Below are 24,144 nucleotides of genomic sequence, written 5' to 3' on the forward strand. Positions count from 1 at the left end.
TGGAAAGAAATATGGGCTCCAGCTGTGTCCACACCTCACAGGGAAACACACACACACACACACACACACACACACACACACACACACACACATATCAAGGAGCCAAGAAGGAAGAAGAATGTGAGCTGAGCCACTAGCTGGCAGTTCCAGCCTCTGAGGGACAAAGAGGGAGAGCACTGCCCTTACCTCGGTTTTCCCTCACAGCCAACACGCTGGGATCCTGTTGGGGAAAGGGAGAGGGGAAGAGTCAGACAGAGCCCACGCCCACCCATTTTTATTGCAGTTGGAAGGGATTTTCACAGCTGTGCTCATCTGGGCCAGGCAGGGTTTAAATGCGAGGAGCAGAGAGTCCCTGGGGAGCAGGAGGGAGGGAAGGTCCACAGGGTGGTCAGAGGAAGCAGATGCTCACCTCAAGGAAAGAGCCCCAAGGCTGGGATACAGCGTCTGTAGTGCTAGCAAGGCTTTACAGTACAGCAGCCCCCGGTGGAACCACTGAATCCCTGGTTCTTGGGATTTCTGCCCCCTGACTTGGTTTTGCGCCCTTATGGATAAGCAAACTATCAGGCAAATCCTTGGTGACTAAATAAAACCTTTCTTGGCTCATGTGGTTATTCCCATAAGACTGAAGCTAGACCACCCCCTATGCTTAAGGAAGGGGGACGTGCTTCACATCCATTTCCCAGGGGCACTTGCGTCTGAACTGCTAACACATAAATGGTAGTGAAGAACCTCGTTTGTTTGTTTGTTTGTTTGTTTTGAGACAGGGTCTCACTAGGTAACCCAAACTGTCCTGGAACTCACTGTGTAGACCAGACTGGCCTCAAACTCACAGAGCCCCACCTGTCTCTCCTCCTCAAATGCTAAGATTAAAGGCGGAGGCCACCACGCCCTGCTACAAGAGCATTTTAGTAAATGAATACCAAGTTACTCAGTAATCAGAAACTCAGTTACCTGTGGACATCCCCGTCCCTGCCTCACGCTAACGCCGGGGACCCTTTACCTTCTGGATCTTTGGCTGCATGCGTGAGGGGCAGGGAGGCAGCTGGTTGAGAGCGCTGGTGATCTCAGGAGTCTCCACGGCGGCCAGGGCATTGCAGATGGCCTTGACAGACTGGACTACCCTGTCCGCCTTCAGTGGGAAATCCCCCTGCGGGAGGCCATACAATAAGACACGTCACTCAGTTCTATGCCTCCCCACAACCCAGTCTTAAAGGGTGTGCAGGGGCTAATGACTCTAAAGAGGAATTCCACGAACCATACTTTATTTTCCGGTATTCAGTCTCTTGCTTTGAGTGGGCCACATCCACACTCCCTAGCCTGTCTCCATACCACTAAAGCTTTTATTTCCAGTCTGCAGTGATGGTCTATTTCTGCTATACAAACACACACTGGTCTCCACCAGAGGCCTACAGTGTTAAATCAATTGGCAGGGAATAGCAAGGAGGTGAGCGAATCACTCCGAGGCCCCACTTACTCTCTCAGACTTCTTAACTCGCCGATGCCATAGACACTCCGTAGACACACCGTAGACACACCACAGACACACCGTAGACACACCGTAAACACACCACAGACACACCACAGACACACCGTAGACACACTGTAAACACACCACACTCTTCCCTCCCCTCCACACTGGGTATTTTCTCAGCTGAAATCTCCGCCTCTATCTGACTTTGACTACATATGTCAACTCGAATTAGGGACCAGGGCAGCTACTCCTTCACAAAGCTTTCCCCTCCCAACATCCACAGTCATCCTCTATTGAATAGCGTGTTGGATGAACCTTCCATTTCCCTAACCACGCCAGCTCCCTGAGACCAAAATAAGTCTTACACTCTGCACTGTGGCTCTACCCACCCCCTAAACTAACACAGAGCACTGCAGAGTGGTCTAAGATCTCAGTGCCTGTGTTATTGTAGAGGCTGCTACAAAATGGATTATATTAGTGGGTGGAGGGTGGAGGCACACTGCCCCAGAGAGAAGAATCCAAGACAAAACCGAACTGAGGAGGCAGAGTTGTTATTTTGCTTTGTTTTTTGAGACAGGGTCTCACTATATAGCTCTGGCTGGCCTGGAACTCAGAGAGATCTGCTTGCTTCTGCCTCCCAAGTGCTGGGATGAAAGCCCTGTGCCGCCATGCCTAGTAGGGAATTTGATTTTTGAAGACCACTTCCAAAACTTTGCTTTAGCGTCATGATATTTATGTAAGCGGCTCCGAGGCCTGCAGTCCGTGCAGGTCCAGGAGGGAAAGGATCAAGCCTTGGGACTTGCCGCTTCCCTGAGGGTGTGAAGTCTGTGCCGCAGGCTCAACGGAGTCTCTTCAGACAGTGTCCCTGGGCATTTTTCACGGAAAAACAACAACAAAAAGCCTGGGACCACACATTAGTTCAGGGGTGCTCTACTGCAGAGACAGCCATCAGAGTCCACCTCTTGACTCTCACAGAAGGACAGAACACCTTTTGACACACTGGCCAGCTGCCTCCCAGCCAGGAGGTGTTTCACTTGCCCAGAACTAAGGGGTGAAAAGAAGGCATCACTGACAGACTGTCATTGGGTTGCAGGAAACCAGGGAAGAAGGGAACTTCCAGTAGTTCCTCTCTTCAGCCCAGGGTGTAGACTCACATCAGCCAGCAGGAAGGCATCCACCTCATTGTGGTAGGTGTCAAACAGAAGACTCAAGGCCTGCCTGGGGGAATGGGGTGAGAAAAATCACAGGAGAGATCACAAAAGAATGGCTGCCCGGGGAGCCCCTCACTTTCCCTTCTATCTCCTGATTCTGATGTGGTGAAGGAGTTCCCACAAGAGGACGGAAAAGGGGTCTTTTCCACTTTGCTACCTCTCACCTAGAAAGGGACACAAAAAGCACTAGTGTAGTGGGTTCCCAACCTGCGGGGTCACATATCAGAACTTTACATGACTATTCCTAACAGCAGCAGAAGTACAGTTATGAAAGGGCAGGAGTGTAATTGTATTTACGGTGCGCTGGGGGTCAGCACACCGTGAGGAACTGTATTAAAGGGCCGCAGCATCAGGAAGGTTGAGAACCACCGCTCAGAGAGAGGAGGGAAGAGTGGGCTAAGGCATTCCTAACGAGTTGCTTGGGCCAATGTTCCGGACGTTTACAGGAATCTATGATGCCAGCAGGAAGCCAGGCAAACGCATCTACACCATTCCCTCACGGTTCCTGCTGAAACTACACCGGGTGGTCCCCACGCTCACCTGCTGATGGTTTGCTTGACTGGCCTCTCTTGGAGATGGATGAGGTAGTTCAGGGTGGAAGGGCTCTGATCATCGTTCACCTGAGGCGTGAGCAGTGTCCTCGTCAGGCAGGAGCAAGGCCCTTTTCCCAACCTAGACTACTTGCCCCACTCCCACCTGATGTCCTGTATCCTGTGTCCACTCTACCTCCCCAGGTATGCACGGTCGCCGGCCGTTTCCAGCACATACCGTCCGGGCCAGGTCACTCCGTATAGCCTTCTGCTCCATCAGCTGTAGTCGGATGTTGATGTCAAACTTGCGGCAATATTGGATATATTCATGGCTGCCCAAGGCATGCTTACTGGTGGGGTAGGGAGACAAGACCATTAGTGCCTGGGGGACTCAGTGGGAGGAGAGACACATACTTTAGCCTGGGGAGAGACAACTAGGAAAGGAGGGAGAACGGAAGAGAGAAAGGAAGGGAAAAGGCCTATGTTGTAGGGCTTCTCCTTTACTCCTGCAAATGTCATGGTAAAGCATAGGAAAGGCATGGGGTTTATCTGAATAAAAGCCGCCCACAACACTTAACCCGTGAGCTACCCAAATAATGACTCACGGTTCATTCTCAGGACAGGAACCACTACAAAGTTGGGTTATAGAGGGGGCTTGTTAGGGGCAGCTCTTTAAATCCTATTTTCTTGACTTTGACAACTGAGGGGAAGTGGGCTGGGACACAGACTCTGGCGTCTACTCTTCGTTGTGTGTTACCTACCATGGTGCTGAGGACAAATGAGGCAATCCCACCAGAATTCCAGAACCTTATCCTGAAGCGGGTTCCACTTCTCCCCTCCCTCCACGCCCTGCCAGATTATGAATCCCCTGTAAGTCTTCGCAGTTTCTAAAAGATACGTGCAGTTCTAGCTGCTCAGCACCCACACAGTAGATCCGTGGTTCAGAAGAGGCAGCTTGCTGAGTTCCTCTACCACCCAACCTCTTCCTCTCCCCCAAATCACACCTTAATCAGAAAGGAAACCCACAAGAAAGGGCTGAACAAGCCCCACTTGAGGCCACTGCTGCAGGCTGGGCCAAGCAACAGCATCTGGGGAACAGAAGACGGAAATGGCCTTCCTTCCTCCATAGAGATGGGAATCTGGGCTAGAATGGAGAGGAATGAAGGGGAGCAAAAGGGAAGAGGGGTGCAGAAACCTCTGGAAGTACAGGGCCACAAGCCAAACAAAACCAGCCTAGACTTTGAGGTTTTCCACATCCTGGGGGGACCAGACCTGCAAAATGTGCTCTGATCAGCTAAGATTAAAGCTGAACGATGGCCGTGGAAGGCTGGACCGCCAGGCAGGCCCGCAGGAGGGTCTGTGAGGAAGGAAGACTGAGCACAGTGGTGGGGAGAGGGGGAGGGCGGCCACAGGAAACCGAACCTCCCCTAGGACTGTCGCAAGGTTCTTATCACAGAGCTGCCTGCATCCTGGAGCAACACTCCCCTTCGGTATGGGCCCTTCCAGGGAGGCGAGGGAAACAATCCTCAGGGCTTCCTTGGGAACTAGCGATTTTCTGGTCCTTTCCACCCAGGAACCAGCACTAGGCTTTTATGCAGGGTCGATGGGTAGAACCAAGGTGTCATGTCCCCAGTCACTTCCTTCGACTTGTCGGTGAAAGGGCTTCAGCTGTGTTGGGGGAGAGGCGGGGACACGACCAAGGACCATGACCTGGTCTCAGCTCATTGGGAACGCTTCACTTGACCTCTCCCAGTATCTCTGCACTTGGGGCTCCAGTATTGGGCTCTGCAGGGAAAATGTGACATCTGTGTTCTTCAGAGCCCCGGGAATCCTCTTCTGGGGCTGGTCCCTAGCCACTGGTATCCACTGACTATTATTCAGGGCCTTCTCACACTGACCCTTATCCTGTCTGTCTGTGTGTGTGTGCTGCACAGATAAAACCCAGGTGTGTGTTTGTGTGCGTGCACATACGTGCAGGTCTGTGTTTGTGTGTGCGTGCAGGTGTGCGTGTATGCTGCACAGATGGAACCCAGGGCTTCTTCACCTCTACCACCAGTGAACTACACCCCCAACCTAAAACTTGGCCACGTTTTACAGAAGACACTGAGAAGCAGGCTTCACAACTGGTCAGTGGAAAACCAGAATTTAGTATAAATAGTGTTCCCTGGGGTGTGATTTACCCACCATAGCCCTGTTCCCTCTGAACAACGACGAGCTGCTCAGGGCTAGTGTTTCCAGGATACCCTGTATCTAGGACCCCTCCCTGTCCACGTAGGAAGGCAAGGACACAATGAACACAACGTGGAATACGGTTGAGGGTTGCTTGGAACTATATCTGGGTGGGCCTGCTTCTTACACCGTTGAGGGTACCCTGGAACTATATCAGGGTGGGCCTGCTTCTTTTCCCTCAGCTTCTAGATGAGGATGCAGAAGCCAGAGAGTACCTACTATCCCCAGTGCTGAAGAAATCACATTTAAGAAATGAATATTTTTTTAAAAAAAATGAATCTTGAGTCCTATTGATCTGGTACTCTAACCATAGAAATCTATTCTTCCATCTAGATTTGCTGGAGGGAAAATATGCAGCTCCACAAAGTCCCACAGTTCACAGAAACTGCTAATGCGAGGGATATTGGCCTTGTCTTTCTCTCTCCCCAAGTTCTGCTTCCCCCTCTAAGGGGGCCACAGATGGTGCAGTCACCACACAAGAGCTTGGATGGAGGAAAGCAGATCTCCTGATGTTTGCTGTGCCACATGCTAGCCCTGGGAGTGGGAGTCCTGACTCCCCCACCCCAGTTTTCCACAGTCCAGGGTAGCGCAGAGGGCTTCTCTCAGCTGGTCCCACATCACACTTTCCAGAGAAGCTGCCTTCTGTAGCAGGCACTGGCTGGAGGGAGCTGGAAGCCAGCCTAGGAAGAGGTTAACCAGCTGCACAGGCCAGTGGAAACAAAGGCATGTTGGCAAGGGAAAGCCAGCAAAAGCCACTGTAATTTCTCCCTTTGGTTCTCTAAGGGCATTTCTACCCAGCAGTTGCGTGTCCTCCAGAGCAGGAAAAGCAACCTGCCACTGCCTCTCCACAAACAACACACATCTCTCAGCAACCAGAAGCCTGCACACAGATACGACCTCATCTTTGCTTAATCCCAGCTCCAAACTCTTTCCACAGCAGATTTAGCTCAGGCTCCAGCCAATCCAGCTGGAAGATGGAGCTCCTAGGGAAAATGTGACGTGGCTGAGATTGTGCCCAGAAAGCAGGAGTCCTGGCTGCAGGGTTAGGGAAGAGCAGCAGCAAATGCTGAACCTAGTGCAGGTCGCTAAGGACCTCCCTCATTCTCCTAGCCAGAAGGCAGGTGTCACCTCTGTCTCACGGCCCTTAATCCACTCACTCACTTTTGCAGGAATTCCTCCAGCCCGCAGGGCTTGAGCACAAAGTCCCCCACGTCCACTTCCCTCAGTTCATCATGGGTGTAGCAGAGGGTCTGGTAGATGAGCAAGTCCACAGTGGAGGAACCTGTAAGCAGCAAGGCAGAAGAGCGAGGGAAGTGACATTGGGCAGGTGGGCAGAGCCTCCCAACTTTGATCCTTCATCACCAGCTATGCCATCTGTAGTAGCTCCACCAATAGCCAGATAAGACAGGCAAACAAACAGCCTGGGGTTGGAGAAAGTTACTTCCCGCCCCCCTCCCAGGAGAAGCATCCCCTCTGCCCCTCATTCAGGCTACAGAGTGAGTGAGGTGAGAATCAAAGCTATTGGACCCCCCAGGTCAAAACCCAGTTGCTGTGGGACAAAGGTCTGTACCCTGTCAGTTGTATTTTAATAAAATGCTGATTGGCCAGTAGCCAGGCAGGGAGTATAGGTGGGGTGACCAGGCAGTAAGTAGAGGCGGGGAAATGAGAACAGGAGAATTCTGGGAACAGGAAAGACTCAGTCTGCAGTCATCACCTAAACACAGAGGATGCAAGATGTGACTGCCTCGCCGAAAAAGGTACCAAGCCACATGGCTAACACAGGCAAGAATAATGGGTTAATGTAAGATGTAAGAATTAATTAATAAGAAGCCTGAACTATTAGGCCAACCAGTATATGATTAATATAGATCTCTGTGTGTTTATTTGGGACCTGGTGGGACAGAAATCTCTTTCAACAAATGATGCCCAACGTGTGGACAACTGCATCCACAAAAAACCTGAGAGAGCTTGGGAAGTAATTCTAGACACAAAATAACAGCATTAAACATGGCTTCTTGGTAGCAGCAATTTCTTGGGTTTGCTCTCTTTGCTAGAGGCAAGTATATCTCATTTAAGAAAGGCTTCCTGACTCAGCTTTAGCTGCAAAACTTTGCAACTCTTTTAAGAGGCCCTGCCACCAAACACTTAAATGGTGTTTATGAATTACTGACAGCATGCTTCTTGATGGTGTCAGGAACCTTGAAATGCCATAGAGTTGTGGCAATAAACATGGCTCCAACCAGTACCTCTGCTATGATACTAGACTCTCAGAAAAAGGCTAAGGAATGGGCTGGATCCAACCGTCAAAGCCACGGCTTTAATCCTAGTCATATGGCTTAGCAAATTAAAAACTCATGTAGTCAGAAAAAGAGATATACACAGTAAAGATAGATTCAAAGATGAAGAAAACCTCTAAATGGTTTACTGTGTGTTTAAAAATGTAGGCTTGGGGGAGAGGGGGAAAAAGGGGATAAAGTTCTTAAAAGAAAAAAGAAAATAAGAGAGTAGTTGGGTGTGGTGGCACACATCTTTAATACCAACACTTGGGAGGCAGAGGCAGGCAGATCTCTGTGAGTTTGAGACCAGCCTGGTATACAGAGTGAGTTCCAGGACAGCCAAAGATACACAGAGAAGTCCTGTCTCAAAAAGCCAAAAATTAAAAATAAAAATATCAGAAACAGAGTTTAAAATAAAGCCACGTAAAGATGAAAAATACACAGAGATTCTGGATACTGTGTATTATTGTGTTGTCTTTGAACTGTATGACTGCTGAGGAAGGAGCAAAAACTGCTAAAAGATATTTGATTATAAATGCTGCTGGATTAATCCAACATATATATTTTAAAAATACCTTGATTTCAAAATTTAAGTCAAAAGGTATGTTACTTTGGAGAAGAGGTTTTGCTTTTGTTTCCACAGGAAATGAGAAACCGTGGATTCATTCCTGGCTAAGAAAAATCAGATTTGATCAATGAAAACCCCCTGAAGAACCTCCAATAGGAGCAGATGGTCCAGACGACCCAACATTTCAGAGGACCTCTGTTGGAGTTTCCTCTGAGTTCTGCATCCAGAACAGTTTGAAGACTGCTGGCTGAGATGATCCAGTCTCATAGGATATTCTAGTCGGGACTTGACCATAATTCTAAGTTTTCTTTAGGTCCCCATAAGATTATGAATGCCCCCAATTGGCAGGAAGTAGCCTGGAAAACTACACCCGCATTCCCAAGAATGGATTATGGATGTTTTTCTTTGTTTAGCGTGTTGGTTACAAGTTGTTATGGATAATGGTCAGGAGAAAAACTAACCAAAGGAGATTTGATTCAGAGTTCTTGTTTTAAAAAAAAGGGGGGGGAGCTGCTGTGGGACAATGGTTTGTACCCTGTCACTTGTATTTTAAATAAAGGCTGATTGGCCAATAGCCAGGCGGGAAGTATAGGCTGGGAAAGGAGAAGAATCCTGGGAACAGGAAAGAGTCAGTCTGCAGTAATCACCCAGACACAGAGCAAGCAAGATGTGACTGTATAGCCGAAAAAGGTACCAAGCCAAGTGGCTAACACAGACAAGAATTATGAGTTAATAAAAAACCTGAGGTACTAGGCCAATCAGTTTATAATTAATGTAGATCTCTGTGTAATGACCTGGTGGGACAGAAATCTGTCAACACCCCGCTCTCCCGCCTCACCTCCAGGGACACTCACATATCCCCAACTAACTTACAGTTGCAGGTAAAAGTGAGCGGCTCCCGAAGACTCTCACACAACACAGTCACCTTCAGGTTGACCTCATCCCCAAGATGCTCTGGACTCGGCGTGACAGCACTCCAGACATATCCAGTTAGGGAATAGTCCTGGATATCAGAGCCTGTCCGAAGGCTGTATAGGAAGAAAAGGAGGACTCATGCTGTGTCTTCAAAGAATCCTGATGAGGGCCCCTGCGACCGTAAGGCCCAAGGGCTTTCCTGTCTCCTGAGCTTGTCCCCTCCTCCGTGGGCCAGGCTGGGGCAGGGGGGAGGCAACCCTGGGAAGCTGTACTCTTACCATCTCACTACAGTTATGAAACAATCCCCACAGTATTAGAATGGTAGCAAGAACTCCCAAAGGAGTTTCCCATATTAAGTTTAACAGAATTTAATCAATAAGTAGTTAGCAATCTATTTCCTCTCTCTTCAGTGCAAGAGAAATCTTTTCTTCCCTGAGAGGTATGTTTACTCCTAAGGACAGCTGAGGGTCAGAACCTGAAATGAGGGGATGATTAGTTAGGCTGATCAAGGTTTGTGAATTTTACTAAAAATGTGCAAAATTCTAATTTTTTTCTTTTGAGACAGAGTTTCACTACATAGCCTTAGCTGTCCAGGAACGTAGGTAGTCCAGGCTAGATGGTAGAGATCTGCCTGCCTCTGCTTCCCAAGTGCTGGATTAAGGGTGTGCACCACTATACCTAGCAAACTTCTAAGGTTTCATAAAAACCTGCAGATACCTACTGGAAAAGAGTTCCCACTCTGTGGAATTTTATTCATTATAGCTCTTCCTCCTTTCTAAAGGAACAGGTAGCCTCCTCTAGAGACTCAGAATCCTCCAATCACTCACTCACACACCATATGTACCCCTCCCCTCCCCTCATCTCATACACACGTACACACCATACACACCTCCCTCTCCCCCCATCCCCATCCTTCAACTCGTACATATCCAGTGCACCCACACATGAACACACAAACACACGTACACACCATACACACCTCCCTCTCCCCCCATCCCCACCCTTCAACTCTTACATATCCAGTGCACCACAGATGAACACACAAACACACGTACACACCATACACCCCCCCCCTCCCCCCATCCCCATCCTTCAAATCTTACATATCCAGCATGTGGCAAAACGCAGCAACTTCCTCATCTCTCTCCTCTGAGACCTCAAACAGTTCGTGGCCATTGGCAATGGTGTGGGGCCGGGAGCCCACCTTTAAGGGAAGAGCAACTCACTCAGTGCTTTTTCTCTCACGGCACCCCTTCTTCACACGGCCTCCAGATGTAAAGACAGTCCGTGTGTAAGGACTTTTGACTTAACACTGAAAAGAACCTGAAATACATTATCTGCCGACCTAGGACACCATAGACTAAACTGAAAAAAAGAGCTGAAGCCTGGGATCAGCATGGACGCCGGGCAGTGGACAAGAGTGGCCATATCGGCTCTGCAAGGGGGACATGTCTGACCAGTCCAGTGTGGCCGATCAGGCAGTGTGTAACACAGTGCTGATGGTCACCAGTGGGCAAGGTCTTCCGGGGAAGGCTCCAGAGACACATGGATGAGCAGAGTAGGCCAGGCAGGTGATCAGCCAAATGGTCCCCAGTGAGGCCTGAACTTACAAAAAAGCCTCAACATCCAAGGCCCCGACACCAGACTCAAAGACTGAGCCCTTCAGGAGTGGGTATGATTCAGACGCATGTGCCTTCTCAGGAAGAAGACACCTGTGTCAAAGCAGGATCTTCGCTGGAGAGGACCTGGCTGGACTCTTGTAGGCTTTGCTGGTTCTAAGCAGCTAGGGATCTAGGCAGCCTGTTCGGACTGGTCCCATTTCCTCTCCCAGAACATACATGTGGCACTGAGATCCTTAAGCCAGGTCCCATACCATTTCCCATTTTAGGGGTGCTCTCAAACGCCCAGGAAACCCTCCAATGAGCTCCAGGGAGGAACAGATAAGGAGAAAGCTGGTACTGACAGGCCTCACAGGCCTGCCCGGGGCAGCCACCCAGGAATGACACTTTGGCTCCATGGAGTTCCAGGCTGCATCCGGGAAAGACAGCAGGCTCTAACAGCTGCATGGGGAGGAAAGGGGGTGTCTCTAAGGCTGTGGTTTGTGTGCACCACCTCACCTCTCTTCACCCCTCAGCTGTTCTCTTGGTCTCCCTGTCCCTCAGAGCAACCCAGCTCTTCACTGAATACTGACTGCTTCCTCAAGCATCCCTCCCTCTGGTCAGTCATGCTCCCCTGGGGGTGAGTAGAGTGGGGGTGGACGCACATAAAGGGAAAGGCAGCAGTGGGGGCAGTTGGCATGTGAGGCCCTGGCTTTGCCAAGCGTATGCCTGTGTCCCGGTCCAAACAATAGTACCACTGTCAGCAATTAACCTATGCGAGAGAGTCAGGGAGAGAAAGAAGAGGCTAGAGAGAGAGAGGGAGAAAACAGAATGGCCACTGAAGGCCATTTCATGCCCTTTCTGTACCACTCCCTGGCACTGTAAGAAAACAAAAGGCACTTACGTTTGCCCGGCTGGCAGGCCCTGGTGGCATCACTCGATGCTGGCCTGGGGAGTCTGCCAGGCAGAGGCTGGTAGCGGGGGTATCAGGCTGGCATTTGGAGCCAGCCATTTCCAGAGATGGCTCAGTGGGCCTGGGATAAGAACGATCCTTCCGGCGAAGGCGGGGTGGGGGTATAGGCACAGAGCTCAAGGGGTTCCCCCTCCCAGCAGGTCGAGCCCCCGCCCCAATCTGAAGTAGGGAGGACCACTGCCGCGTTGCCTCCCCCACTCCAGAACCGGCAAGAGCTTTTTGCTTCGCCCTTGCTTCTTCAAGGAGACTCCGAACCAGATCAGGCTCCATTTCGGTACTCTGATGATGCATGATGGGGGAGGGAAGACAGGGGTGACCACCTACCCCAGGCTGCCTGCCTCTGTGAGCAGGCCGGGCTCTGTGTGAGGAACTGAGCTAAGGACATGACTCTCCCCATCCCTATAAATAGCAGGAGCAGCCCCACCTCCGAGATGAGCCTTTAAAAAGCCTGAACTCTGGTGCTGCAGCTCACCCTGACTAGGCTTTTAGGGGCTCACTCTGCAAATGCAGAGGAAGGAAGGACCCTGCAGCTATGCAGAGTTGGAAGTGATCCCTAAGGCTGGACACGAGGTGGGAAAGCCCCAGCACACTAAGACAATGAATGGTAAGGAGGGAGGAGGGCGGAATGGGGGGGGCATAAGTAGCTTCAGAAGTCCGCAGCCATGAAGTAGCCTCCTGACTCATGGAGCAACGTGTCCAGAAGTCAGGGGTAAAAGTAAGGTGGCCTTCAGGTCCCAACTTTGGAGATACTCCTGACAGTCCATGGACCGAAACCATATCAAGGCTGCTGTGGAAGCCAGCTGAGATGAAGAGTAGACTTTGCACTTGATAATGTATACTCATAAGCCAAAGCCTTACTATCATACTGCTGGGCCTTTTTCTAGATATTTTCAGGGGGGAAAGATAACCAAAAGTAAATACCCCCACAGTGCGACTGTACTTAACACCACTGAACTACACGCCCTTTAATGGCAGAAGGTGAATGGTGTATCACAATCAAAAGCAGCGAGGAAGGGAAGGTAAGAGGGAGAAAGACTTTGGAACAAGACCAGGGTCTAGTACCAGCTCTGCCATTTCTTGCATTGGACAGGGTTGATGTGGATCTGGATAGGATATTCTGTGAGCACAGAACCAACAGCTAACGCTACGGACGACCATCAGGGCTGTGCGGTAGCTATGCAGCAGATGGCCGGGCAGGGCCTCAGGAGTAAGAAGCAGCTCAAGTCCCACCACCACCATTCAGCCACAGAATCAATGTTAAGTCAGGTGCCTCCTAAGTCAGTCCTTACATCATGAAGGAAGTACCTATTAACAGCCACAATACCAAAACACTTGCCCCCAGAAGGGCTATTGCAACCAAGACACTGAAACTTAGCCTGGGAAAGGAGCCAGACCCTTCCTGATGTTCTTGGCCCAACCTCCAATAAGAAAGCCTAGCTTGGCTCCCTCCGAACCCCCACAAGCACCCAAGGGTTCCAAAGGCAGAAGTAGAAGAGAGGACTAAATGGTCCTGTGAGTGCTTGGTAGATCTGAATTTGGAGTGGCAAAGAGAACGTAGCCCACGTTCTGAACGAACACACAGGAAGGTAGGTCCTCACCGGAGCAGCAGAAATCCGGCGGTTCTTGCCAGGTGTCGCATTTTTTCGGTTGGCATATCGTGAAGTATAGGTTCGGGGCGGCACCTGAGGAGGCATCGTCTTACTCCGGGCCACGGGTTTTCCAGAGGTGTCCTTATTGAAGTCCAGGGGCCCCCGGCCCTCCTTCCAGCCCCTGGTAGCATCAGACAATATCTCTGAGTCATACGTTGACTTCAAGTTGAGCCTTGTGATTGCATCATTAATGCCATCATAGTCCACAGACCCCAGCATGTGTTGCTGTCCCCCACCATCAGGCAGCTCTTCCTCTTCTGGGTCCTGGGGCCCTAACAGTTTGTCAGGTGGCTGTTCCACCAAAGCAAAACTGTTGATGTCAGTGGACTGAGCAATCTTGGAGGGTGAGGGGGACCCCTTTCTGGGAGGCAAGGGAGGGGCATCCCAGATAGAGACCCGAGGAGGCAGAGGAGGTGGGGATAGTTTCTTGCTTGAGCCACCTGGGTCACATGATTCTGAAGACAAAGAGAGCCTCCCATCTGAGCCATCAAAAATATAGAGATAGTCTCCAGGCAGGGAGCCCTTGGGCCAGGGATCTGGGCCAGGCTGGGGATCTTGGGAGGTAGAGTTGGGGGGTTCTTCTTGTGGGGCAATGGAATTGTAATTCAGGGTAGGGTCAGAGCCAGAAAGACCACGCAAGAGCTTGAGGTCTGTCCGCCTGCCTGCTGGCTTGCTGTAGAAGTCCAAAGCGGGCTCATCCCAGCTGATCAGAGAGGGCTCTGTGTTCTGCTTAGCCCTGCTCTCTTCCTTGTGATGGCGGAGCCGAGAAAGAGCATCGTACTCCATCTGCAGGGCTTCAGCCATAGCCAGTTCTTTGCGGCTGATGCCCACGGACTCCAGGGACTTCCAGTGTTCCCCATTGCCCTGAGTGGAAGACATGATGAGGGTGCGGGCACAAGAGACAACGGAGCCTTCTACTTCCTGCCAGTGTCAGGCCTGTACGGCTGGTACATGTTGCCTTGGGACCTGTGGGCAAGGGGTAAAAATGTAACTCAGTTACAAAGCAAGACGTATCAGTAATCTGATACTGTGACAACACGGTGACATAATCTAGGCCAGTACCCATTTCCTCAGTGCCCGCAACAGAAGCAAAGAACAGAAAGACCGAGAAAAGAAAGAGACACCAGGACAACTTTAGTATATCCATCCAGCCATCATTCCATACATGTCTCCATCTCTGGTCCTAATTCCTATCCTTACTCCCACCACACATGCTTCAAGGAAAGAGAGAGGCACTTGACTGATTTAACAAGTATTTGTTGTTAGGGAAGGGTATGAATGCCATGAACACACATGAAGATCAGAGGACAACTTTCAGGAACCATTCAAAAGATGAAAAGACTCATTTCATCAGCCAAGAGTAAAAGTAGAAAGCAGGGTCTCTTGAGGGGAAGAGGACAGCTGTCTAGGAGTGGGACACGATGGCAGAGTGTCTGTCCAGCAGCCCTAGATTCCATTCCCAGCACTGCCCAAGTGTTTTTCAAAATCTAATGGTAGCTGGGGGCAGTGAGATGGTTTAGGAATAAAAGCACTTCCAGCACCATCCTGCTGAGCTGGGTTCGATCACCAGAACTCACCACGGAAAGGGAGAACTACTGAAAGTTGTCCTCTGACTTCCACGCACACATTGTGGCCTAGCACACCCACTCACACATATCCCGATTACATGTGCACACAATAGTAATAAAGCTAAGTATCTTTTAATTAGAAGGGGAGGGGTTCTAGTGACAAAGGCATAGTGGCAGAACGTTTACCAAGTAGGCGCGAGGCCCTAGGTTTGATCCCCAGTACCATACGGGAAAAATTAAACCAGGCATGGTGGCACATGCTATAATCCAAGCATTCAGGAGGGAAAAAGGCAAAAACCAGGAGCTTGTAGCCAGTCTGGGACATGGGAGATGTTTCAAAACAAAAGTTAACGAAAAGGGGGCTGGACACTGAAAACACTGAAAAGATGATTCAGTGGTTGAGAGCACTGGCTGCTCTTGGGGAGGACCCAGGTTCAGTTCTCAGCAACCACATGGTGGTTCACAACCATTGGTAACTCCAGTTCCAGGTAATCCGACGTCCTCTTCTGTCCTCCAAGAGCAGAAGACACTTATGTGGTGCACATATATACACCACGCAAAACAGTCATACACACATACAATAAAAAGACATAAATCTAAAAGTTAAAATCAGCAAAGAAAAGAGGCCAGCTCTCATTCACTCACACACAGCTAGTAGGAATATAAAATGGCAGGCTCCCCTTGGAAACTAGGCAGCCTCTGACGGAGGGAAACACATGTCTACCTACGACTCACCTATTTATTTACACAGATGCACAGCCTTGTATGCAGTCATTAATTACAGAGCTAAGGCTGTAACTATCAGTAGGATGCTTGCCTTACATGCACAGGTTCTGAGTTTGGTACCCAGCACTACAAACAATCAACTATTCAGCACTGCAACTAAATAAGAGTAACCCTCACGTAGTAAACATAAAAGCTTTACTTATAATATCTCCAAACTAGAAATGACCCAAATGTCTATCAGCAGATGAATGATTCTTTTGAAAATGTGCAACATCTGGGTAGGGACTGAGGCTCAGATAATAAAGGGCTTATCTAGCATATACAAAGCCCTCGGTTTGACCCCAGAAACACATAAAACCAGGTGTGGTGACGCACGCCTGTGATCCCAGCACTCAGGAGGTAGAAGAAAGATCAGAAGCTCAGGGTCCATCTTCGCTACATCGAGACTGCCAGGCAATGGTGATGGATGACTTTAATCCCAGCACTCCAGAGGTAGAGGCAGGCAGATCTTTGGAGGGCAACCTGGTCTACAGAGCGAGGTCCAGGACAGCCAGGGCTACACAGAAAAACCCTGCCTCGAAAGACAACCAAAACAAAACAGTTCAAGGCCAGCCTGAGCTGCCTAAGACCCTGTCTCAAAACAAAAAGTGATCCATCTACATATATATGATTGAATGCTACTTAGCAAAGAAAATGAATGAATTATTGATAAGTGTAAAATCACGGGTGAGCCTCGGATTAACTCTGTGGAATAAAACCTGCCAGACAAAGCGTATGAGTATGCATCATTGCAAACTGAGCGACCGTGAGGAAAAACAGACGGATGCTGATCTGGGGAAGGAAGGGGAAGGCTTACCATGGGCCATACGGGAGCTTTGAGGAGCAATGAATATGCTCACTATCTTTTTTTTTTTTCTCCCCACCACTCCCTTTCTGCAGAGATCACAGCGATGGCCCGTGCATGCTGGGCAAGCACTCTACCCCTGAGCTACGGCTCCAGCCTGGTCATTATCTTGCCAGTAGTGGTGATTTCGCCAGTGCGTTCATATGCCAAACGTATGTTGTACACTTTAACTATATGCTGCTTACGACATGTCAATTAACCCCCAGCAAAACAGAAGTGTACAACGCAGCTCTACTTAGCAGACTTTATAATTACTCAAAGTTCAACAACAGGTGAAACTCGGTGCCTGGGTATGGATTCGCCAAAATATTGATCCTCAGCCCTTAGGAAGCCAGACAGGAAGGTCAGGTCAGACGTCTTTAGTGCCAAGAGCCTGCCACTGACTCCGGGGTTGGTACCTTCTGCTTCTGAAGTCAGTTATACATGAAAAGAGTTGGAGGCACTGATCTGACGCACATAATGACCAGGTTAGTCTGTCCTGTGGTCCTCAAGCTGTAGCTAAGAAGCACAGCGGGACTGTTCACAGCTACAATGCCCAGGCACTCTCGATTGGTTCTGATTTCATTGGCCCGCAGTGGGGCAATGGTATTTAATAAAAAAAAAAAAAAAAACAAATAAAACAACATCCCAGGAGATCCTCTGTGTGCCTGTGGTTGTGGGTGTGAGAGCAGTCAATTCTTCAGCAACACTGGGAAGTTCACGGTCTCACAAAAATACCAGATATCATTCATTCTGTAGGACAGCTTCACGCAAGCGGTAACAAACCCATGTAGCATGTTATTTATTCCCCTTGATCCCAGAGTTGAAAACAACAGTAGAAAGGTTCTGATAGAGCTTGTGTGCTTGTGTCCCTCTCTCTTTTTTTTTAAACCTCACCCCCATCTGTCTCTAACTCAGGCAGGCCAAAGACACAGCTGAAAATGACTTTGAACTCTTGATTTTCCTGCCTCTACCTCCCTAGTGCTGGAATTACAGGTGTGTGCCACCACGCCTAGGTTAGTCTAGTCGTGTGGGGGGGGGGGCAGGGGTGGAAAGTAGAGCTTCGTGCATGCTATGGATATGCTCTACCACTAAGCCACATCATGAGCCCTTGAGCGGCAAGTCCCACTCAACTCGAAATAGGAGACAGGTCCACCTTCAGCTCAGGTGCCCTTCTAGGACCCTCTCAAATTTGGCAGACACGGGTCAGGACCCTGGCCAGAGTTGTGGTTGGCTGTGAGACGTTGTGATTTCTATTGCACTTGGCAGGTCCCCAAAGATGGACTAGCCCAAAGAGCCTGTCTGCCCTTCACCTGCTGACCTCCCCTCCCTTCCACAACTCTTTAAAAGTTACTTTTGACCCACAGGGCGGGGGCTAGGGGTGGGAATACTGACGTGACTTCCGGAACAGGGCAAGATAGACAAGCTTCATTGTCCAGAGATGGGCTAACAGTACCCTAGTGCTTTTACAGATACAAGACACTAGAAAAAAAAGCTCCATATATGTTACACTATATTACAGAACTATACCGCAGCCCAGCTTAAGATTTCTAACCCAGAAGGTGATTGTATTTTCAGCCCTGAGCTGGGACAAGCAGAGTGTTGAAATTTGCCTTAGCCGGGCACCACCTTGAGGTAGAAAACTAAGGCCATGGACAACAGCTCCCCAGCTTCCGCCTCTCCCCCCACTATCCCACCCACACTTGCATCCAGCCCTACTCTACCCCATCTGGTCTCCTACTGCGCACAACGACTTCTTCTCACACCCCACCCACTCGGTCTTCTGCTGGATAGCGTCCTTGGGTCTCAAGATTTCCCCTCTCACCGGGCGGTGGTGGCGCACGCCTTTAATCCCAGCACTCGGGAGGCAGAGGCAGGCGGATCTCTGTGAGTTCGAGGCCAGCCTGGTCTACAAGAGCTAGTTCCAGGACAGGCTCTAAAAAAGCTGCAGAGAAACCCTGTCTCGAAAAACCAAAAACAAAAAAAAAAAAAAAAAAGATTTCCCCTCTCCTCTCCCCTAGTTTCAACCTCTTCCCCACTGGGTTTCACAAGGGTGCATAAGCAGTGCCTCTCCCAACTTAAAAAAAAAAAAAAAAAACCAAACCAACCCTACGGCCCAGACTCTCTTGGCTTTAGCTTCTCTCAGCTCTTTCTTCCATTCTCAACTAAGCTTCAAGGAAGAGTGGACAACACCTGAAGCTCCCTTCCCTCTCCTCTCACTGATAGGTGGGTCTGCTCCCACTAAAGCCACTCCCAAAATACCATGGCTGCCCAACTCGGAGGGATTCCAATGTGTCCAGATATCACTTGTTCTGGTCCACTCGGCTCTCTAGACCATCCCCTTCTTCCCGTATCCTCTGCCTGTGGCACTGTTTCTATTTATTTATTTACTTATCTATTATTGTGTGTGTGTATGTGTGTGCACGCACGTGAGCAGACATGCACATATGTGTGTGTGAGGGCCTGAGGACAACTTTCAGGAGTTGGTTCTCCCCTCACCTTGTGTGGGTTCTAGGCCTCAAACCTAGGCCACCAGGCTTGCACAGCAGGAACTTCACTGGCGGAGCCAGCTCTCGGAACTCACAGTTTCCGTATTCTCACCTCCATCTCTGTCTTCCTCTCCCTTTACATAGTCTTCAATCATTGGTGTTGACTCAAACCTCCAGGCTCAGCCTGCCGCTCACTTCTCTTTCCTCTGCTCAGTCTCATCTACTCCGGTTTCCTGTCTATACCGCCTCATGCTGTGTATCCCTCCTTCATTTTAGGTGATCACCTGCACCTCAAAACCCAAATGGTCAAACTCAAACCACCATCTCCTCTCTTCCCTACGCCCTGCTCCCATTCCTAGCCCCCCACCGGCTGGCACTACCCACTCCTCCCAGGCTAGAATCCCTCCAGCCGCCCTTGAAAGCCTTCCTTCTCTTCATCTAAAGTCCATCACCAAGGCCCTTAGGACTCTCCTCTTCTCCAAAGCTAATCCTCCCCTCTATCTTAATTGTCTCTGTCCCAGTTTAAGCCGTTTCTTCCTTCTGGCTAGTACAACAGACTCCTAACAGCCTGGTCCTGCCTTCTAAGATCATTCCCCCCTTCGAGGTTTCCTCCAGAAGCCTGGAGGAAAGACTCACACTTTAGAAAGTGTGATCTGGTGTCTCCCTCCCTGCTTAGAACCCCTCAGTGGCTCTCTATTGACCTCAGTTACAAGGCCTCTAATGCCCATCTCCCTGGCTCTAACCGTGCATCCCTGTACATCTACCATCTCTTGACTTACTATGGGCACATGCTTCTGGGCATGGCTTTCCCAATCCAGCTCCCTTGAGTGATTCTAATTCACCCTCTGTGACTTTGCTCTAGATTCTGTTCTGTAAAAGTTCTCTTTAGGCTGGGCGGTGGTAGCGCTCACCTTTAATCCCAGCAGAGAGGCAGAGGCAGGCGGATCTCTGTGAGTTCAAGGCCAGACTGGTCTACAAGAGCTAGTTCCAGGACAGGCTCTAAAAGCTACAGAGTAACCCTGTCTCGAAAAACAAACAAAACAAAATAAAAAAAAAAATGTATTCAGGGGATGGAGAGCTGGCTGTTCTTCCAGAGGACCAGAGTTCAATTTCCAGCACCCACTTACAAGGCAGCTCATAACTGTCTGCAATTCCAGAATTCCAGATCCAAGAGGATCTAAAACCCTCTTCTGGCCTCCATGGGCAACAGGCACATGGTGTACTCGCATACATATGCAGGTAAAACACTGATAAATGAAAAAAATTAAATTAAAAGATTCTATTCAAAATTACACTTAACTAGAAAAACTAAGTTTTAAAACTTGTAGGCTGGGCAGTAGTAGTTCATGCCTTTAATCCCAGCCCTCAGGAGGCAGAGGCAGGAGGATCTCTATGAGTTCAAGGCTAGCCTAGTCTACAGAATGAATTCCAGGACAGCCAGGGATATACACAGAGAAACTCTTTTTCCAAAAAAAAAAAAAAAAAAAAAAAAAAAAAAAAAAAAAACGAAAAACAAACAAACAAACAAACAAACAAACAAACAAATTGTACCAGGAACTAGTACATATCTGTGATCTTAGGACTCAAAAAGTGGAGGCAGGAGGATCAGGCATTCAAAACCAGCCTCAGGGGCTGGAGAGATGGCTCAGAGGTTAAGAGCACTGCCTGCTCTTCCAAAGGTCCTGAGTTCAATTCCCAGCAACCACATGGTGGCTCACAACCATCTGTAATGAGGTCTGGTGCCCTCTTCTGGCATGCAGGCATACACACAGACAGAATATTGTATACATAATAAATAAACAAATAAATAAATAAATATTTTAAAAAAACCCAGCCTCAGTTACATAATGACTTTGAAGCCAGCCTGAACTACACGAGACCCTGTCTCAAAACAAACTAAATCATCAAGAAAATATTTTATAAATCACACATTACCCCCTCCCTCTACCATACTTCCACAGAGAATGGCTGTGAACTAGAGTGTAAGGACGGAACTTTCTAGCAGCAAGGATTCTGTAGACGTAGAGATGGGTAATCAGAACACAGATGCTGTCCTTTCCCAGGGTCTTTCCAATACAGATGGGGCTAGGTTGGGGAGGGGGCAACGGTAAGGCAAGGAGGTGCACAGACGGACAACAAAGCTATACAAAGCACCTTCTTCTTCTGAGATTCTTAGGGTCAGATGTGACTCCTGGTCCCTAGAGTGAGATTTTCTAAAAATTCCAAGGTCATAGGAAAAGCCAAGAAGTAGCCCAAGCTGGTCCCACTCCTCAGGCCCTTCCCATTCTGAATTCAGACAGAAGACGAGTTACCTGTCTCTAACCACTCCTGGCTGTAGGTAAGGATGCCACGAGGCTGTCAACATGAAAGAAAGGAGACAGGGCAGACAGCATCCCTGCTTCCTCCAAGGTGAAGTGAGTCTCAGAGAACACGGGAAAGATCACAGAAAGCAGCAAGCAGTCAGGAGACAGTGTGAACTAAGAACACAGAATTACATTTTCCAGGCGTGAGGACCAACTATTCAAGAAACAAGGGTCTCATATTCCCTGTTCTTTCCTTCTCCAGCGGAATTTCTTCTCTACTAGCCTTTGTTGGACAGAAGCATTGGAAAATGCTCTGGTCCATTGGTTCTAAAGAGTACTAGGAATTCTTTAAAAAAGCAAACAGGAGGCTGGAGATGGCTCAGTGGTTTAAGAGCACTGGCTGCTCTTCCAGAGAACCTGAGTTCAATTCCCAGCACCCACATTGCAGCTCACAACTCTCTGTAATGCCTGGTCCAGGAGACAGGATGCCCTCACACAGACAGACCTGCAGGCAAAACAGCAATGTACATAAAATAAAAATAAATACCCTGGGGTGTGTGGCCAAATGGTAGAGAACTTGTGTGGCCCCAAAGGTCTTGTGTTTGATCCCCAGCATTGGGAAGGAGCAAATTTCCATTAGATCTCAGAAAAGAGGGGGGCCATGGACAGCCAGTTTCCTCTCCCCACCTGCACCCACCGATTTGTGTTCTTTTTTTCTGCTTAAGCATTTGAAAGTAATGCTATCAATACTTCAGCTTGGATCTCCTACGTACCAGGGCAATTTATGTAAACAGAATGCTCTTAGCACACCCACATAATGTCACACTCACAGGACAACATAGCCTCTTCCGTAGTCCAATAGTCCACGTCTGAATGCTTGTAATTGCCATCTGGAAAGCGTTTCGAACACATAAACCCCTGGCCCCTCCCCTGAAGGTCCTGATTCAGTAGGGTGAGTCCCTGGGCTTCCTGTATTTCACTAGTCTCTCAAGTGACTTGAAGTATATAGCTGGGTTCACACCACAGTTGAGGGGTTCTCTAGGAGACAAGAACTGGGTAAAAAGACGTCTCCCCCCCCCCCCCCCAAGCATAAGGCAGTCATTCGGAGGGTGAAGAAAGAGAACAAGCTCACAGTCCGGTAGATTGATGCCAGGGTCCAAGCAGAACCAGGCAACACACTCAGTGTACTCAGTCTATCCAGGGGGCAGTCAGGGAGGCAATGCAGCCAGGGCAGAGCCACACAATGGTTCCAAGGCAGAGAGCAGGTAGAAAGCAGGCCCTCCCAACTGCAAGCCTGTGCCAGAGAGGGAGGCCTGAGGCACACACCCCCACCCTCATTCCCCACCCCCCACCCCACCTCCACACCCCACAGTCAGAAAAGCTTCCAGGTATCTCACTGTAGCTCTAGGCTCAAGGTCTGAGGAACCTAAGGGGTCTGGGTTATTTCCTCCCCAAACTCCTTCAACACAGGATCAACACCAGTGGTGCTGAAAATCAACAAACACAAGAAGCGTTCAGGTAACTCTAATTCCAGGGAGCTTTCAGCCCAGCAAAGGTGATAAGCAGATGCAAATAATTCAACCCCTCCTTGGGGCATGGGGCAGGGAGGCACGACAGATCCTGGGCTACCTCCCAGGACAAGAATAACAGAGCGCTCTCAAACAAGATGGATGGATGGTAAAAATACGGAGGGCCTTGGGCTCACGCATCCTTGGGCACCCCAACTTTCAGTAGTTTTTACTCAGGGACAAGGACTCATTCTAGGACTGCCTTAGGAAGGAAGCACCTTCCTTGGAACACACGGGGTCCAGGGTTAGAGGATATTCTTTTTTTTTTTTTTTGAGAGAGGTCTCCATTGCAGCCTTCCCCAGGACTGGCTATATACACCAAGATGGTCTCAAACTCACAGAGATCCACTAGTCTCTACCTTCCAAGTGCTGGGATTAAAGATGTGTGCCAACATGCCCTGCGTTGAGGTTTATTTTTTTCTGTTTTGTTTTGTTTTGTTTTTAAGACAGAGTCCCATGAAGTCCAGGCTGGCCTTTAACTTACTATGCAGCCAAGGCTGGTCTGGAACTCTTGATCCACCTTGCCTCTACTACCCAAATATTGTGATTACAGGTATGATGTATAACACAGCACATGTCGCTTCCCATAAGGATTTATCCTCTTTAGCTTCCAGATTTTTCTCTCCAAGGAAAACCTCTGGCTCTATCCAGTACCCACACAGGATCTCAGGGGCTTTCCTTAGGGACCCACGGCCCATTCCTAACACCACACACCTGCTGCCCTCCTCTTTCTGCTCTTCCCCAACGCCAGCAAGAACAGAGACCATCACTATGTCCTGGGTCTCCTTCCAGGGATCCAGCTCTCCCCCCACGAGGAAGGAGCTCAGAAAGTCCAATCTCTGCTTCTGTATTTAAGCCCTGTGCTGGCTTAGTTTCCAACACATGCTTTAGTCATCTGAGAAAAGGGACTCTCAATGAAACTTCATTCATAAAATCAGGCTGTAGGCAAGTCTGTAGGGCATTTTCTTAATTAGTGATTAATATAAGAGAGCCCAGCCCATTGTGGAGGGTGCTATCCCAGGGTTGGTAGCCCTGGGTTCCATAGGAAAGCAAGCTGAGCAAACCCTGGAGAGCAAGTCCGTAAGTAGCTCTCCTCTAAGACCTCTGCACCAGCTCCTGCCTCCAGGTTCCTGCCTGGTTTTAGTTCCTGTCCTGACTTCTCTCAGTGATGAACTGTTACCTGGAAG

General features: G+C 49.3%; 1 protein-coding gene across 4 annotated transcripts in view; it reads right to left on the minus strand.

The window, feature by feature from the left end:
- Pik3c2b (phosphatidylinositol-4-phosphate 3-kinase catalytic subunit type 2 beta) overlaps positions 1-24,144 on the minus strand; it is a 64,060-nt gene that overhangs the window by 30,647 nt on the left and 9,269 nt on the right. For all 4 annotated transcript variants that reach the window (XM_038349797.1, XM_038349795.1, XM_038349796.1 and 1 more), the window contains exons 2-10: positions 13,370-14,386; positions 10,304-10,404; positions 9,159-9,313; positions 6,603-6,723; positions 3,451-3,562; positions 3,223-3,302; positions 2,626-2,689; positions 1,001-1,147; positions 187-220 (exon numbers count right to left, since the gene is read on the minus strand). In XM_038349797.1, the coding sequence (XP_038205725.1) occupies positions 187-220; positions 1,001-1,147; positions 2,626-2,689; positions 3,223-3,302; positions 3,451-3,562; positions 6,603-6,723; positions 9,159-9,313; positions 10,304-10,404; positions 13,370-14,299 (1,744 nt within the window). In that variant the 5' untranslated portion in view covers positions 14,300-14,386. The remainder of the gene's footprint in view (positions 1-186; positions 221-1,000; positions 1,148-2,625; positions 2,690-3,222; positions 3,303-3,450; positions 3,563-6,602; positions 6,724-9,158; positions 9,314-10,303; positions 10,405-13,369; positions 14,387-24,144) is intronic.

This window comes from Arvicola amphibius, chromosome 12 (genome assembly GCF_903992535.2).
Source record: "Arvicola amphibius chromosome 12, mArvAmp1.2, whole genome shotgun sequence".
NCBI classification, from domain to species: domain Eukaryota; kingdom Metazoa; phylum Chordata; class Mammalia; order Rodentia; family Cricetidae; genus Arvicola; species Arvicola amphibius.